The sequence below is a fragment of the Sphaerodactylus townsendi genome, linkage group LG03 (assembly GCF_021028975.2).
Source record: "Sphaerodactylus townsendi isolate TG3544 linkage group LG03, MPM_Stown_v2.3, whole genome shotgun sequence".
NCBI classification, from domain to species: domain Eukaryota; kingdom Metazoa; phylum Chordata; class Lepidosauria; order Squamata; family Sphaerodactylidae; genus Sphaerodactylus; species Sphaerodactylus townsendi.
The window spans coordinates 128077294-128093311 of NC_059427.1; the positions used below are offsets into that span (position 1 = coordinate 128077294).

The 16018-nt window shown below is 44.6% G+C and overlaps 1 protein-coding gene across 6 annotated transcripts in view; it reads left to right on the forward strand.

The window, feature by feature from the left end:
• The window catches only part of BAIAP2 (BAR/IMD domain containing adaptor protein 2), a 156016-nt gene that overhangs the window by 113353 nt on the left and 26645 nt on the right, over nt 1-16018 (forward strand). For all 6 annotated transcript variants that reach the window (XM_048488494.1, XM_048488492.1, XM_048488498.1 and 3 more), the window contains exons 7-8: nt 8260-8412; nt 15631-15858. In XM_048488494.1, the coding sequence (XP_048344451.1) occupies nt 8260-8412; nt 15631-15858 (381 nt within the window). The remainder of the gene's footprint in view (nt 1-8259; nt 8413-15630; nt 15859-16018) is intronic.

The following is a 16018-nucleotide window of genomic DNA, read 5'->3' on the forward strand; positions in this document are numbered from 1 at the left end:
GAGACGGGTACTTTGCGCAAGAAATTTTGTTCTGAGCTAGTTTTCTGTAATATACAATGGCAGAGGGAAGAGAACTTGAACTCTGAGCCTTCTGTCTGTCTCTGTGCCTTTATTCTTTAATTGCTGTGGTATTTTGAAGAGGCCAATCTGAACCTGTTACCCACTTCCATGCTGTCACAATGATGGCAGAGATTCTCTGAAAAGAAGCAGAGCATTAAAAAACTGTCTATCCCTATGAACGGAGATTCTGCTTATGGACAGTCCATTGCTGCTGCTGCAGGGATGATGGCTTCCACGTTGCTCCATAGAGTTCGTTCTATGAACAGCTTCCTACCTTTCCACCCACCCACACACTCACATACACAGTATTACAGAACAATAGAGACTGCTTACAATGCAACTGGAGCTCTCAGTATAAGCAGCAGCTTCTGGTGAGTGATTAGTCATCAGCTTCAGGAGAGATATCTTTCCCCCTAAGATTTAGAATTTCCTTTTATCCTCCAGATCTCTTAATTCCTCCCTCTTTCTTCCTCCTCCTCCAGTCTTTTATTGTCTGAGCTGTATTAGCTCAGAGATACTCTAGTCAGCTTGCCCATGCAAATGAAAGGCATGGGTGTCTCTGAAAAAAAATTCTTTGTCCAGCCTGATTGCGCAAATGTTTCTGTTTATAAGCATATCCCATTGATTTCAATGGAGCTTCCTTCCAGGTAGGTTCAGGATGAAGAGACAGTTGTAGTGTAAAGAATTGGCGTAGTTAGCTGGGATAGTTCTTTGTTCTGAATGATTGACCAGCTTGAGGAATGATTGAGGAATTCCTTCTGGGACACAAGCTTTTAGGGTAGTTAAAAACAAAGGTCTAAATTCAGTCCAGCTGAATTCAGAAAACCAGGAGGAAACAGTGCTACCAGACATTCTTTTTTCAGAGGCCAATTATACACTACTGCTGTGCCACGCAGCGAGGGAATGTTTCCTTTGTGGCAGAGATTTCTGTACAGACACGCTTACACTTATGGTGCCATTGATCTTTGAAACTTCATGGTAAGTGAGAGCAGGGAAAACCCAATATTTCCTCTCACTTCAGGGTTTCACTCCTTCTGGGCCACACCCAGAGGCGTAGCAAGAGGGAAAAAGTATCCGGTGCACCAGTGCATCCTCCGCCCCCGCCACAACCCCACAGAGGCATGCGCCCTGTGCGTTGTGCACCCCCCCCTCGTCCCTTTGGAGCTCCATCTCTGGCCACACACCCAAGAATGAAAATTGCTGTTTGATGGGTGGGTGGGTTAGCCCCTTAAATGTAATATTGATATTCCTCATATCAATACTGTGCAGGCTGCTACATTCTTCTTTTTAGGGAAATGCCAGTCGTCATCTCTGTGAGGAATTGGGGGGGCACTCTTCTCAGGGATCGATGGCTGGCATTTCCCCCCCCCCCCCAAAAAAAAAGAATGGCACCAGCCTGCACAGTATCGATATAAGGAATGTCGATATTACATTTAAAGGGCTAGAAAAATACAATCTTCATTCTTAGCTTGGACAGGGGAGCAACCCAGATGCGGGGGCAGGCAAGCCATGTTGTGGGGCACCTCCTCACATGTAAAGAAGGAAATGTGAGGAGATCCCACTGAGAAGGCACTGCAGGGTGAGGAGCGGCGTGGAAAGCACCGCATGCCTAATAGGACTGCATTTGTGTCCAGTGACCTGATTCGCTGCATAACTTTGAGCACTATGGGTAGTGCCATCTGAATGATTAGATGATTTTTCTTAAGCTTATTATGTTCCAAGCCTCTCTGTAAAGCAGCAACATTATGAAATGGTGCACATGGCTCTTGTGCCAGGGCGTTAACCGTTGACCAGCACAATGGCTGTCTGGGTGGAGGTTGGTACGGTGCTTCACTTAGCAGGTGAAATCACTGATCATTATTTAAGCCATGGGCCAGTTCCCAGTTTTTTGTCCGTTATGTCATAGTGGATTCCCTAGTTTAGAGCTTCTTCTAGATTTCACAACACACTAGCAAATCTCTTTTGTGTCCCATTGGAAAGTCTTCTTGATCCATTTGGGAATTATTTTTGCACAACTTTGACTTAACCATTACTTTAAATATACTTTAAGTGGAGTGTGAGTTGACTAGCAAAGATTCCCCCTATCCTTGGTGAAACTTTATTTTCATGCTTCCTGTGTTATTAAAGTTCCCATCAGAACGCTGGAAAAAATGTTTTGTAGGATCTTCCATAAGGATACCACGAAGTCAAATGACATTCCTGATTATTGGTTTTATCAAATATCATGTGTCATATTTGTACAATTTCCTACAGAAAGCAAAATGAAAAGATTAGTTGTGGCAAAAAAATTTAAACGGCAAAGAAATTTTAACAGGGGACTGTCGAAGACTACGAAGCTGAAGGAACAAACTGTATTTCCCAGTCGGCAGTTATTACTTGGTAGCACAGAACTCCAAATGAAAAAAATATATATTTCTAATACTTGTGTTTCTTTCCCAACCTGAGCTAAGAGAAAACACACAGCAAAATGCCTCATTCTGTGATTGTTTGGCTGTTGGCCTGCTCACCTTCTTGGGGGGTTGTTTTAAACAAGGCAGTAATGCCCAAGTGCTTACAGCCTTTTCTCTGGAACTGTAATGGTGGAGTGTTCTCTTCCCTTTCCCCCACAAGGGTGGAGTATGTGAGGCACGTATTGTTATGTTAACAATATTTTGCATGTGTAGAGTACATCTCAAATGTTAAATGGATGTGTGATTTGAAGGGTGGGGAGGAGCAGGCACTTCTTGATGACTCTTAGCTACTGTTTCTTGCATGCTCCCCACCATAAATATTTAAGGCCCTTGATGTGCCTCAGGGCCTTCCCTGACATACTGTCAACAGGAACTACACTGCAGATGCATTTCATTGTCTGGAATCCTACTGGGATTTAGCACGTGGTCCTTCTTTTGCAGCTTGATTTTTAGACCATTTCTCTCATAGAGGGAAATATATCCTATGTCATGTTTTCTCAGCGTATGTCTGCCGCCTGAGCTGCGGAGGTTTATCTGGGGAATTCAGATTAGCCTGTGCACTCCCACACACACCAGCTGGGTGACCTTGGGCTAGTCACAGTTCTTCTGAGCTCTCTCAGCCCCACCTACCTCACAGGGTGTTTGTTGTGAGGGGGAAAGGAGTTTTTAAGCCCCTTTGAGTCTCCTTGCGGGAGAGAAAGGGGAGATATAAATCCAACTCCTCCTCCTCCTCCTCCTCCTCCTCTTCTTCTTAATTCAAGGCAAACAGAGATGGTTTGCCTTTCTCTGTTCAACAACCTTGTTATTCCTGGGTGGTCTCCTACCCAAGTGCTATTCAGGGCTGACCCTGCTTAGCTTCTGAGATCTGACAAGGTCAGGCTAGCCTGGACCATCCAGCTCAGAGCTTTTTAAGCATAGATCCCTAGAAAGGATGGTTTGACTTGATGACTGTCGACACTACTATTCAGAGCATTAGTATGGCAAACGTTAACTCTCTCTTCATACCCCCTATATACAGTGACAATTCTGAGAGCTATATTATCAAAAAGATAGGGAGGCTGCATGGCTAGAGAGAGCCAGGGTGATGTAGTGTTTAAGAGCAGGTGCACTCTAATTTGGGGAACCGGGTTTGATTCCCCGCTCTGCCGCTTGAGCTGTGGAGGCTTATCTGGTGAACCAGATTAGCTTGTGCACTCCAGCACATGCCAGCTGGGTGACCTTGGGTTAGTCACAGTTCTTCGAAGCGCTCTCAGCCCCACCCACCTCACAGGGTGTTTGTTGTGAGGGGGGAAGGGAAAGGAGATTGTAAGCCCCTTTGAGTCTCCTACAGGAGAGAAAGGGGGTATATAAATCCAAACTCCTCCTCCTCCTCCTCCTCCTCCTCCTTCTTCTTCTTCTCTTCTTCTTCTTCTTCTTCTTCTTCTTCTTCTTCTTCTTCTTCTTCTTCTTCTTCTTCTTCTTCTTCTTCTTCTTCTTCTTCTTCTTCTTCTTCTTCTTCTTCTTCTTCTTCTTCTTCTTCTTCATGATGAAGTTCCTTGACTGGCTTTTCTTCTAAATTTGGAAAAAAAAAACCTCACACATTTTTACTCAAATATATCCTCTAATTTCACAATGCTTTCTCCCTGCTGGTTCTTCTCAAGAACCTGTGCAAGAGGCATAATAGAAAAAGTAGCCTAAATATCTTGCTCTAGTTTCATCAGATTTGCATTCTGCTCGTTGCCAGTAAAGGTTTGTATAAAATGGAGAGAAAAGTGTACACACTTTGATGATGGTGCTTGATATGCTGTGAATGTTGACATTTAGTGATATTAAGGGTTTTTGAAAACTATTGAGGAAATGTCAGTGAAGTCTGAAGAAAGTAAATCTGAAGGTCAACCAAGTACCTTTAGCAAAGACCATATTTCATTCCAGTTTCTGCCTTTTACTGTCAGAGAGTGAAACTTACCATGACAGCTTCAGAACCCTTAATAAGTGAAGAAATTAACTGTGTTTCAGACACTTCCTTGCAACTATTCCAAAGTAACTGCATTTGTACTAGCATGTACAACAAAACAATGCCAGCAAGACTTGTCCTATGCTCATACAATATTACGATAATTAAAAGTCAAGCGATGCAATAAGTCAGCTGGGAGTCAGTGGCTCTCAGTCATAGACAAGTTTGTCAGATACTGGTGACTGCCTGGGGCATGATCTAGATAAAGCAATGGACTTTGAAATCCTTTTTATTTCACACAAACAGATAAACTAAAATTATATTACTAAATTCAATTACAGCAGCTAAACAAGTTTATACACAGTGCTAGAAGTCAAAAGCATCACCAAACATTTAGGCTTGGATTGATAAATTGAATGAAGTCTATTTGATACTTAATGATAGAAATTGTATTGTGTTATGGTCCAAATGGTAGAATGGGAGAATTTTTATTGTATTATGGTTCAAATGGCTGCAAGTAATAAGTTGTATTTAGGCAAAAAATGTTGAAGTATCATACATCCCCCCCCTTTTCTTCTTTTCTTTGTTATAAGTTGTTTGTCATATGTTTGTAAGTAATACCAAATTTAGAACTTTAGGAATTTGAAATTCCATTTATTTCAACAGAAGAATTAAACATATTTTAAACCAAAGGAACATTGTTCATTCAACAGTGTTTCAGGAGTTTACAAAATGCCAGTGTTCAGTCCATAGGTTAACTGATGGGCAACCTAATCCAGATGGGAGAGAGCTCCGTGGAGGCTGGGGACAGTGCAATGAAGGTGGCACTGCGCCACCTCCAAAGAGGCTTTGGGCAGCATGGAAAGGAGATAAATGTTAAAACCCTCCTGCTGCCCGAATAGCCCTATAAGCTGAACAGGCTTACTCCACACTTTTGGTGAAGTAAGCCTAAATCTATGGCTGGAAGGGTCTAAAGTTGCCTCCACCCCCAGCAACCTCCCCAGCCTGACCCACTGCACTGGTGTGTGATTGGATGCTGGTGCACTCCCGGGTGGTGACTACTTTTTGGTGTGGCCACAGAGCTCTGTGGCACCCACTTGCCGGCGCCTTTATTGTCCCTGCCAGTGTAGGTGTTCCTTACCCCAGCAGGTTGGGCAAACATGCTGGTGGAGTCGTCTTCTGCTCTCACAGGCTGATTCCACCCCCCGATCTGGATTGAGCCCTGACACCCTGGTTCCAAAATTCTGCTACTCTTGGACAAAGCCTTCTCATATATAAGTCTGCTGGAGCTGTATGACAATATAAACCATTTTCCAAGTAGGGACTATACATTTTTGCAACAAGTTTTGGGGTTATGTAAAATTGGTGGACGATTTTGTAAATGTGTTTGTTAAATTTCAAACTTGCTGAGAAAGGTGAACCGAGAGACACCTGGAATTACAACTGATCTCCAGATTCTCTGGAGCAGTTTCCCTGGAGAAAATGGCTATTTTGGAGGATAGACTTTAAGCCCATTATCAAATCTGTTCCCTTTTAGCCAAATTCAGTATCCATTCTCTCGGTTTTGGAACTTTGGGTGGATCTTCCCTCTTGAGATATAACAATTTATTACCAGAAATACTGCTATCACAAAAGCTGCTTTTGGACAACTGGGCTTAGATTAATATCTCTCTTTACCAGTCAGTTAGATAAATGTTTTCCCACAAGATTCCAGTGTAGCCTTTCTTGGGATGCATCACACATTTTTTTGCCCCTGCTGACAGACATTGAAAACGAGAGTGATGGAAAAGCGTTGAAAGATACCCAGCATAAACGTGTATTTGTATACATAATAAGGCAATGAATGATACAGTATTGAATGATGCAAGTGGTTAACTTAAGCTGCTTGTTGAAATTGAGCTTGTAAGCAGAGGCATAGCTGGGCCAAACTGTGCCCGGTGCGCAGTCTAAATTTTCTGCTCCCCCAGCCCCCCACCCCACCCCGTGGCACCCCCCTTTTCCCACACTTACCTTAGTTCCATTCCTTTTCCTAGAACTTTTTCAGGCTGAAAAAAAGGCCTATTCGCAGTTCAGGCTTAAAAACGGCCTGATGGGAACTATACTTCCCAGGAGACCTTGTGAGCCCCAAGGTCTCCTGGGAACTGACATCAGTGTCACTGCCCAAATAAGGAGCTCCCTCTGCCTTCCAGCTGGCTGGGGTTTGAGGAAGCCCAGCCCGGTGGTAGAGGGAGCTCCTTATTTGGGCAGTGACATCAGGGGGTGTCACTGTCCAAATAAGGAGCTCCCAAGCATCATTCCTAGGATGTCTAGTGTGCATTTGAGGAAGGGAATCTCCTCTTTCAAGTTCTACTCATTCTTTCCCACTATTGAGAGTGCTTCTCACCAGGTTCGTGAGTTGGATGCCCATGAATTCTCTGGCAGAAGTGGGAAAGGAATGGGGTTGTCAACTCCAAGTTGGGAAATCCCTAGAAATTGGGGTCAGCATCAGCGGGAGTGGAGTTTGGGGGGGGGGAGAATACTCAGCCAGGATGTGCTGTCATAGAGTCTGCTCTCAAGGCTGCCATTTTCTCTTGGGGAACAAATCCTTGTAGTCTAGAGATAAGCTGCCATTCTGGAAAATCTCCAGGCTGTATCTGGAAGTTGGTAGCCTTCTCAAGAGAAGAAAGAGAGGTGCCCTCTAAGGTGCTGCCATTTGTGTATTCAAATATACTTCCTTTTCCTCCCTTCCAAAACATGAGGGGTGGGGGGAGAGTTGGGTGAGGCACATGTACTTTGTTTCATATGGCACATACTGCAAGCTCCCCTGCTATGGGGGAGATAAATCCACAGAAAATCTACCATTCCCTTTACTACCTGACAAATCCACAGAAAATCTACCGTTCCCTTTACTAGATGAAATGAAGATTTAAATGTGGATTTTTAGTACCCAAGACCCAGGACTAAGGATTCCTGAGAGCATGTCGGCCTGTATGTGGGTGGGTGTATGGTGAACTAATGTGAGTGGGCATTGTGTTTGACACAAGGATCACATTTTTGTAAAAGGAACAGTAGGCTCCAGGGGGGGATGTGTCAGGTTCCACAGGAGAGGGTTTGTGATATGTGGCATACGAAACAAGGTACATGTGCTTTACTCAGCTCTGTTATGGAGGGGGCACCTCTCTTCCTTCCCTGTCTCTTCCCCCTCACGTTTTTGGCAGAAGAAGGAAGTACATTTTAACACCCAGATGGCAGCATCTTAGAGGACAGATGCTGTCCTTTAAGCTCTTTCATACCTGAGTGAATGTTTTTTTAAAAAAAAAAATATTTTAACCTGGTGCAAACAATATAGCCAGTCTGTGATTCTGATCTCTGTGAGATCGGCACTAGAGAATGAGCGCTATGCAGGTGCAGGCTAAGTAGGAGGGAGGTTGAGAGATTCTCTCTGCTCTTCTGCCACCCACACAACATCTGAAGCCCACGTTCTGAGTCAGGAGCTTTTTGTGGGGGAGGTCAGATGACTAAGGATGGTTGGGGAGGGGGAGATGATAGAGATGCTCTCAAGTCGACATATGTTCTGTTGCTTAGTGCCCCCTGCTGCCCAGTCTTTGAACTACATAAAGAATTGGAGTCTTGTACATTCTGCAGCAGCAAAGGGAAACTGGTGACTCCGCTTCCTTTTCTTGCAAGGAATGGCCCAGATTCCAGCACCCTGCAAAACTCTGCATCATACAAATAACTTAATGATGAAATGGCTTAAGATGAGAGGCCCAGTTTGATATTCTGTAGTTCACACTGTATGCTGGAGTAATCTGTTTTTGTTATTGCTTTCTTTCATAGTTTATCGAAGCGATCAGCAACAAGCAAGGTGAGCTGGAGAATTACGTGTCCGATGGCTACAAGACATCGCTCACAGAAGAGAGGCGGCGATTCTGTTTCCTGGTTGAAAAACAGTGTGCTGTGGCCAAAAATGCCCTTGTGTACCATTCCAAGGTGAGTTAGCAGTATGTTGGCCATGCTGGCAGGGGTTGATGGGAATTGTAGTCCATGAATATCTGGAGAGCCGCAGGTTGCAGAACACTGCTTTATAGAGAATGTTACCTACTCCATTCTGAAGTAACTTGTCTCATGTAATTCATGTTGTATAAAACATTCAGGAATGAGCAAAGAGAAAGTGGTAACAGAGGAGAAGTATACATGTTAGTGTGTTCCTTGTTTTGCTACCTTGACCCATTCTTCTGCTTACTCGGGCACTTAATTCTCCCACATGGAAGTTCTACTTTCTTATACCTGTGTTTTCACACCTTCCTTATTTCAAGCAGATATGAATTTTGCTAGAGAAAATACATGCATGGATCTCTGGGGTCCTTATGTAGGTTACTGTATAATTAAAGCATTGATGTTTCCATTATAATAGTTGTTCCAGTGTGTCTATAAATTTAAAAAGCGATTAGACTGTGACAGAAGTGTGACAGTACATACCATCACTTGTAATATAAACTGCCTATTTCAATGCAGAAAGAGATGTTGTAGAAAAGCCCAGAGGTGGATATGTGGTTTCGTTTTTGAGCCTAAAGGTAGGGGGGTGCCAACTCCCTCCCAGTCTATATAATTGCTGATTACCTTACCTCTTGTGTTTAGCATAACCCCCACATTACCAGTAGCATATTCAGCTATTTCTCCTGGGGTAAAAGTTTATCTGAGGGTCCCTCTTCTATGGCTTGATGAAAGTGAAATCTCACTTTGCTAATGGTATCCTCAGCAGTTACTCTGCTCTGAGCCCATTGACTTAGAATTGTGTAACTCTGCTTGGGATAGCATGGTGTATGTCTAGGCCACAGGTATCAAATTCAGGGCCCTCCAGATGTTATGGACTACAGTTCCCATCACCCCTGCCAGCATCATGCTGGCAGGGGATGATGGGAACTGTAGTCCATAACATCTGGAGGGCCCTGAATTTGACACCTATGGTCTAGGCCAGGGGTAGGGAACCTGTGGCTCAAGAGCCGCATGCGGCTCTTCTGCCCTTGCACTGCGGCTCCATGAGCCGAGCTACCGGCTTCATCCTTGCCCACCCTGCAGGCAGCAGGGCGGGTGCATCCATGTGCTTCTCAGAATGAGTGGAGTAAAAGGTAAAAAAGCCCAATATATACAGTGTTACCTTTATTTTAAATGTCAAAAATTATTTGCGGCTCCAAGTGTTTTCTTTTCCCGTGGAAAACGGGTCCAAATGGCTCTTTGAGTGTTAAAGGTTCCCTACCCCTGGTCTAGGCCAACATGACCCATCTGGTGCAAGAGAATGATCAGGAATAAATAGGATGCTAGCATATATTCGGAGATGAGTCACAAGTGTGTATATTCATTAAAGCAACAGAAGGATAGTTGTGTGGTGGACAGGCATGGATGACTTCAGATTTGAGCAGGCTGCTGTGTTCACCGTGTATCTGCTGTTTTTGTCATTTGATAACCAAATTTTATAGTATACTATAAAATCAGCTCCATGTTGCATTAGACTAGAGCAGTTTTCTCAACTTGCAATAGTTGCCCATTATCCTGGTTCCTCAGCAGAGAAATAACTTTTTCTTCCCCTGTCAGTTAGCTCCTGCTGGTATTGTTACGAACAAACATACTCTACACTTAATTGCTTATGTATATGCATGAGGCAGTGTAGCCATATTTCCTTCATATATCACTCCTATCGTCATCTTCAGTACCCATCTGCCAAAAGTAAAAAAAAAATATTGGATAATAAAAGGATTAACTGAAAAGTCCCACTTAGTCATAAGCAGCTTCAAGGAGTAGTGCATGCCAAGTCAGTTACCAACATATGTGAAGGGATTTCGCATGTTAAAGATGCCTGAAATGCACATAAACAAAATCTCTTTCCCTCTTCAGGGCTGGGTGGCAGAATTCACTCATCAAGATTTTTGAGGCTTAGGACAGCCTGCGACAGTATTCCCGCAAAGCAAAGAAACCCCTTTTACCCATCTAGTTGTGTTTACATTTGCTATATGTAATCTCTTCTCTTCAGGGAAAAAACACACACAAACATTTGCTTTGCATGGAGATCTGTGCAGGTGGTTGATCCATACTGTGGGTGGGTGTGAGTGTAATATGTATTAGAAGCCTGTAGAGAGAACAGCATATGAACTTCTAGTAAAAGATGCCGCTTAACTCTTTCCCCTCTCTTTTTCTGTATGTGTGTGTTCATTTTAATCAAGATCTGTGGCTGGACATTAGTTTGAGGAGGCAATTTTATTATGTTATCTATTTGCTCCCCCCCCCCAAAAAAAATATGTGTGGTCTGACTCATATTTCATAAACCAAGCCATTTGCATTCTATTAAACATGTTGAGAAGTGGCTCCTTTGTCTACCAATAGAAGGGTAGTTTATTTTGAAAGATGTCGGTATTCTCAAGGGGAAAGTTTTTGCAGGCAACCTCTCAGATTAATGGTTATATTTTACCTCTAATCCTCTGTTTGTTTGTTTGTTTGTTTGTTTATTAGATTTATTAATCGCCCCTCCCAGATCTGGCTTGGGGCAATGTACAAGCAGATTTACCTTACCTAAAAACTGTTCCGACATAAAATACCCATAATTTAAAAATTGAAGACAGTACCCAAAGTAATTAAGCAAACCAAGCGGAAAAAATGAAACTCTTTTGTGGGCTAAGATGACATAGCTTCAGAGGAGGTTGATTGTCATAGGACCAGCCTCAATGGAATGCTTGGTGGAACAGCTCCATTTTGCAGGCCCTGCAGAACTCCATGAAGTCCCACAGGACCCTGATATCCTCTGGGAGGCTGTTCCACCAGGAGGGGGCCAAAGCCGAGAAGGCCCTGGCCTGTGTTGAGGCCAGACAGACTTCCCATGGGCCAGGGGTAATTAGAAGTCCCTTGGCTTTTGATCTTAATGTCCACTGGGGGTTATAATGGAAGAGGCAGTCATGCAAATATCCTGGGTCCAGCCCATGAAGGGCTTTAAACATCAGCGTTAAAATCTTGAATCTGATCCGGCTCTCAACTGGCAACCAGTGCAGCTCGTGCAACACCAGTGATATATGGTGTGCCATGGCAACCCCAAGAGGAGTGAGGCAGCTGCATTCTGGACCAGGTGAAGTTTTCAGATCAGTCTCAAGGGCAGCCAGTGTAGAGCCCATTGCAGTAGACCAATCTGGAGGTGACCGTCGCAAGGATCACTGTAGCCAGGTCGGAGAACGATAAGTAGGGGGCTAGCTTCCTTGCCTGGCGAACATGAAAAAATGCCAGTTGGGCCGCCTTGGTGACCTGGATCTCCATATACAACGCAGTGCCCAGGATCACCCCCCAAACTCTTGACCGTTGATGTGGGCTCAAATAGAACCCCATCAAGAGTCGGGTGCCACCCAGCCATTTCTCCCCATCCAGCCACATGACCTCCATTTTTTCTGGGTTCAGCTTCAGGCGGCTCAGTTTGAGCCACTCCACCACGGGTCCTAATCACTCGGCCATTTGTCCCAGGGCGGCCGTCCATTGATATTGAGGCAGGAGTGGCAGTGCTCACAGTGTACCCATGACTTCCATCAGGAATATAAAGTGTGGCCTCATGCTCACTAGATTTTCAGCCAGTGGTCCAGATTAAATAGAAAGAGCTGCCAGCTCCCCTGTTGTGGCTGAATATCTTTTAATGAAAGACTGAAAATAGCCACTGGGATAACCAGGGGTGGGGGAAGAGTGGTGGTGGCAGCAGTGAGGCTGCTAACAGGAGGACCGTGATAGGACTACTGTGAGCCTGTCACTTTGAGATGCTTACGATGGATCTCCCGTGTTTTTCAAGCCTGTATTGTAATGTGATTAAATATGTTTAATCACTGACTTCAGCTCATTGAGACCCTTGGCCCCTCAAGGTCACTCACAACCTTGCTCCCTCAGATCCTAGTCCAACTCTGACTGACTTTGTATGGATCTATGTGCTTCTTTCACTCCATATGAACATCTCTTGACATTCTCCCCTGGGCTGGAGGACATCTTGTGGGTGGTTCCCATCGTCCCATCAGGGAGGCAGGAAATGTGCCCTTCCTGGTGGACGGAACTTCCCCTTGTGATCCAGTCTGTTTCCTGCCTCAAGGGGAGTAGCAGGTCGGATTACCTGCTCCTATGTTCTCTCCGCCTACTTCTTTCTCTTCCTTTCCCAGTTCATTCTAGGCTTCTGCTTGCACATGAATGCATGTTGCGTGTCTGCTCCTTTAAATGTGGCGTCCATTGCCATCTGCTTGGAAGTGGTTTCTGTGCAGAAGTTTATCTTATTCAAAATAAGCCCCATTGCATTGGGGTGAAACAGATATAAGAAATCAGGGATGCTACATTTTCTGTGCCTTTCATCTTTATCAGAACTAGCCCCAAGACAGAGGTTTCATGCTCTCCTCACCACCAATTTTCAGTGTACCAGGAAAGTCAGAAGTTTGTCTGCAATTTGTCATTTTAATATTCTCCTGCTGTGGCCATGGCTTTCTTGTTTGTGACACTTCTGACAGGGTTTTTTTTTAATTAAAGATAGAAGGAAGGCCTTAAGACCTAGCAGTGCTGGGCAGTAGGAAGTCTAGGGATTCCAATCCTTCATTAACTGAGCCCTAGGAGAACATCTCTCTTCTTGCAATCCTCTCAGAGTCATTGCAGTTTACAGTTCATGCAAGGGAAGGCAAGATTGACTGGTACAAGCAGTGCCTGCAGCCACCGTCACGTCTTTCTAGGCTATTGAACCATCAGGATGTGCTGTGGGTTTCAACGTGGCAAAAGTTACTGGCCAATTTGAACTGAAGAAGAGGAGGAGGATCCCCCTTTCTCTCCTGTAAGGAGACTCAAAGGGACTTACAAACTCCTTTCCCTTCCCCACCACAACAAACACCCTGTGAGGTAGGTGGGGCTGAGAGAGCTCCGAAGAACTGTGACTAGCCCAAGGTCACCGAGCTGGTATGTGTTGGAGTGCACAGGCTAATCTGAATTCCCCAGAGAAGCCTCCACAGCTCAGGTGGCAGAGCAGGGAATCCAACCCTGTTCCTCCAGATTAGAGTTCACCTGCTCTTAACCACTATGCCACTGCTTGTCCACACAGACTTTTACACAGGGAACTTTCTCAAGCATAACAGAATTCCAAGCTCTATGAAAGACCTAATATTTTTATTCTCTCAAATCCAAAGTCACTAAGCTTCACTAGCAGATCATCTTTTCTGCTGTAACCCCCCCTCCATATAATACACTACCCCCAACTAACCTATGCTTGCCTGGAGCTTGCTGAAGGCTAATTTTGGACATCCCTACACACACACTATTGTTGCTATGGAGCATTTGTGCTCTGCAGCCTAGTAACCAACTTTGTGTGTTGACGGCACCCTGCTGCAGCACAGCAGTATTCCATGAACAAGCTATTTCTGAGGAAGTGTCCCATGTTTGGTAGTGCTCCATTTCACTTTTGCTGTTAACCTTTTATGTTGAACACTGAACCACTGGGAAAGCAGGCCCTGATGCTTTCATTGTAGTGTTGAGGGATGGTTGCTTTCCATTTGATCAGACAGATATCTCTGCCCATCCCCTCCTTTGGCAAAGCACTCCTGACTTGCTTCAAATAAATAGACACCCAACTTTTGAAGCAGTGGCATATCCCTCCGTCTTCCATCCCTTCAGCCTGAACTGGAGGGAGAAAGGCCTAAGTCAGAGATTTCAACCCTCTGTTCCCCATGTCACCCTCCCTGGTCCTGGAGGGGTCTACTGTCAGAATGGCAGATGTACCCATCTCTTTAGTTTACATCTCGAGGCAGAATAGCCAGAAAGAAAGCCAGATGGGGCTGAAAGCTTCTTCAGGTCCTTAAACTGAGGCTCAGCTGTTTTCTCCAAGCTGCCCCTCCTCACCTTCCCATACACATTACAGTTTAAGGTGAAAACTCCCTTACATTCCTTGCACGTACAATCCCTGTACACTCCCACACACGCCAGCTGGGTGACCTTGGGCTAGTCACAGCTTCTTGGAGCTCTCTCAACCCCACCTACCTCACAGGATGTTTGTTGTGAGGGTGGAAGGGCAAGGAGATTGTAAGCCCCTTTGAGTCTCCTACAGGAGAGAAAGGGGGGATATAAATCCAAACTCTTCTCTTCTTCTTCTCTTTTAACCTTGGTTCCAGAGGCTTTCCTGAATTGAATTGTGACGTTTGTTCCACATGGCATTGGCTGGGGTAAAATGCCGCAGGGACTATTGGGATCTAATATACCTAAGACCCTAACATTGAGATTGCTTGAAGAAAGTTGGCCTCTGCTGAAACTTGCACTGCCACTGCTGCTGTAGGTGAACATCAAGCCATTGTGTCTAGCCTCAGCTATGTACTCTGCCCAGGTAGTTTTGCTTTGCTGACACGGGGGCTATCTGTGTATCAAGCAAATATTCTGATTTAATCATGAATCACTGTGAACCGAGGGGATTGTGCTCTGTTGGATCAACAGGATGTGTCTTTATATACTAGCAGTTGATGGCCCAGCATCAGAAATCCTGTTCTGTCTTGACACTGAATTGTACTCACTGGAACATTTCTTTCCTACTTCTTAAGGCTCAGTTCCTACTAGAATTCCTCTCCCCAGGTTCTGAACCTTGCTGTTTAAATTCCACTTCTACTCTGTCATTAATGTAGCAAAAGCCCCAGATTTGGCCAATGAGAGTGGGGTTCTGGTGGAGTGGAATAAGATCACTCACTGCAGGGAAAAATCTTAAGATGAGAGCTTTCCCAGACCCCACTGTCGGCTAGTGTCTTCCAGCTGTGCTTCAGACAGACCTGCTGCCAGAATATTTCAAGATGTACTCGAAAAAATTAATTGCTTTCTTTCATCTTCCCTTTCCTTTATAAATGTTTCATGTGCCCTTAACTGGCCCATCAGCTATCATGACCCATATACTGATCTCTTTTATCAGAATTTATCCTGTTTATAGCTCACACAGGACCAAATGAATCTCCTTCACTGCCCTAACTAGATAAAGAATGAATAAATCTTCTGCGTGTGTCTGTGAGTGTGTAAAGCAAGCAAGCTACAAATGTAAGCTCTTTGAAGCCAATATTCATCAGGAGGATGCATTGAAGAGGAAATTCTGTGATTTGTTGGGCTTGCAACCTTTCATGCAGTGCTTGTTGGTGGAAATATTCGTGTGAGTCCTCGCGTGCTCTGACTTTTTCTGTTTTTGGTAAACTTCAGGGAAGAGAAATCTTGTCACAGAAGCTCCCACTATGGCAGCAGGCTTGCTCTGATCCCAACAAGATCCCAGACCGTGCTATTCAGCTCATGCAACAGATGGCCATCAGCAGCAACGGGACCGTTATGCCCAGTCCTCTCTCTACATCGAAGTCAAACCTTGTCATCTCTGATCCTATCCCAGGTGCCAAACCACTCCCAGTCCCACCAGAACTGGCACCTTTTGTAGGAGTAAGTATTGTGTGAGGGGAGGATTGTATACTTTCTCTCTCTGCAGAGTGTTTTGGTCACGGAGCCATCTCCTGCTCAGTTTCATAAGACAGAATATTTATGATTAAGATTGCTGCTAGAAAGCCCAGGGCTATTTAAAAGAAAATAGACTGTATCGCAC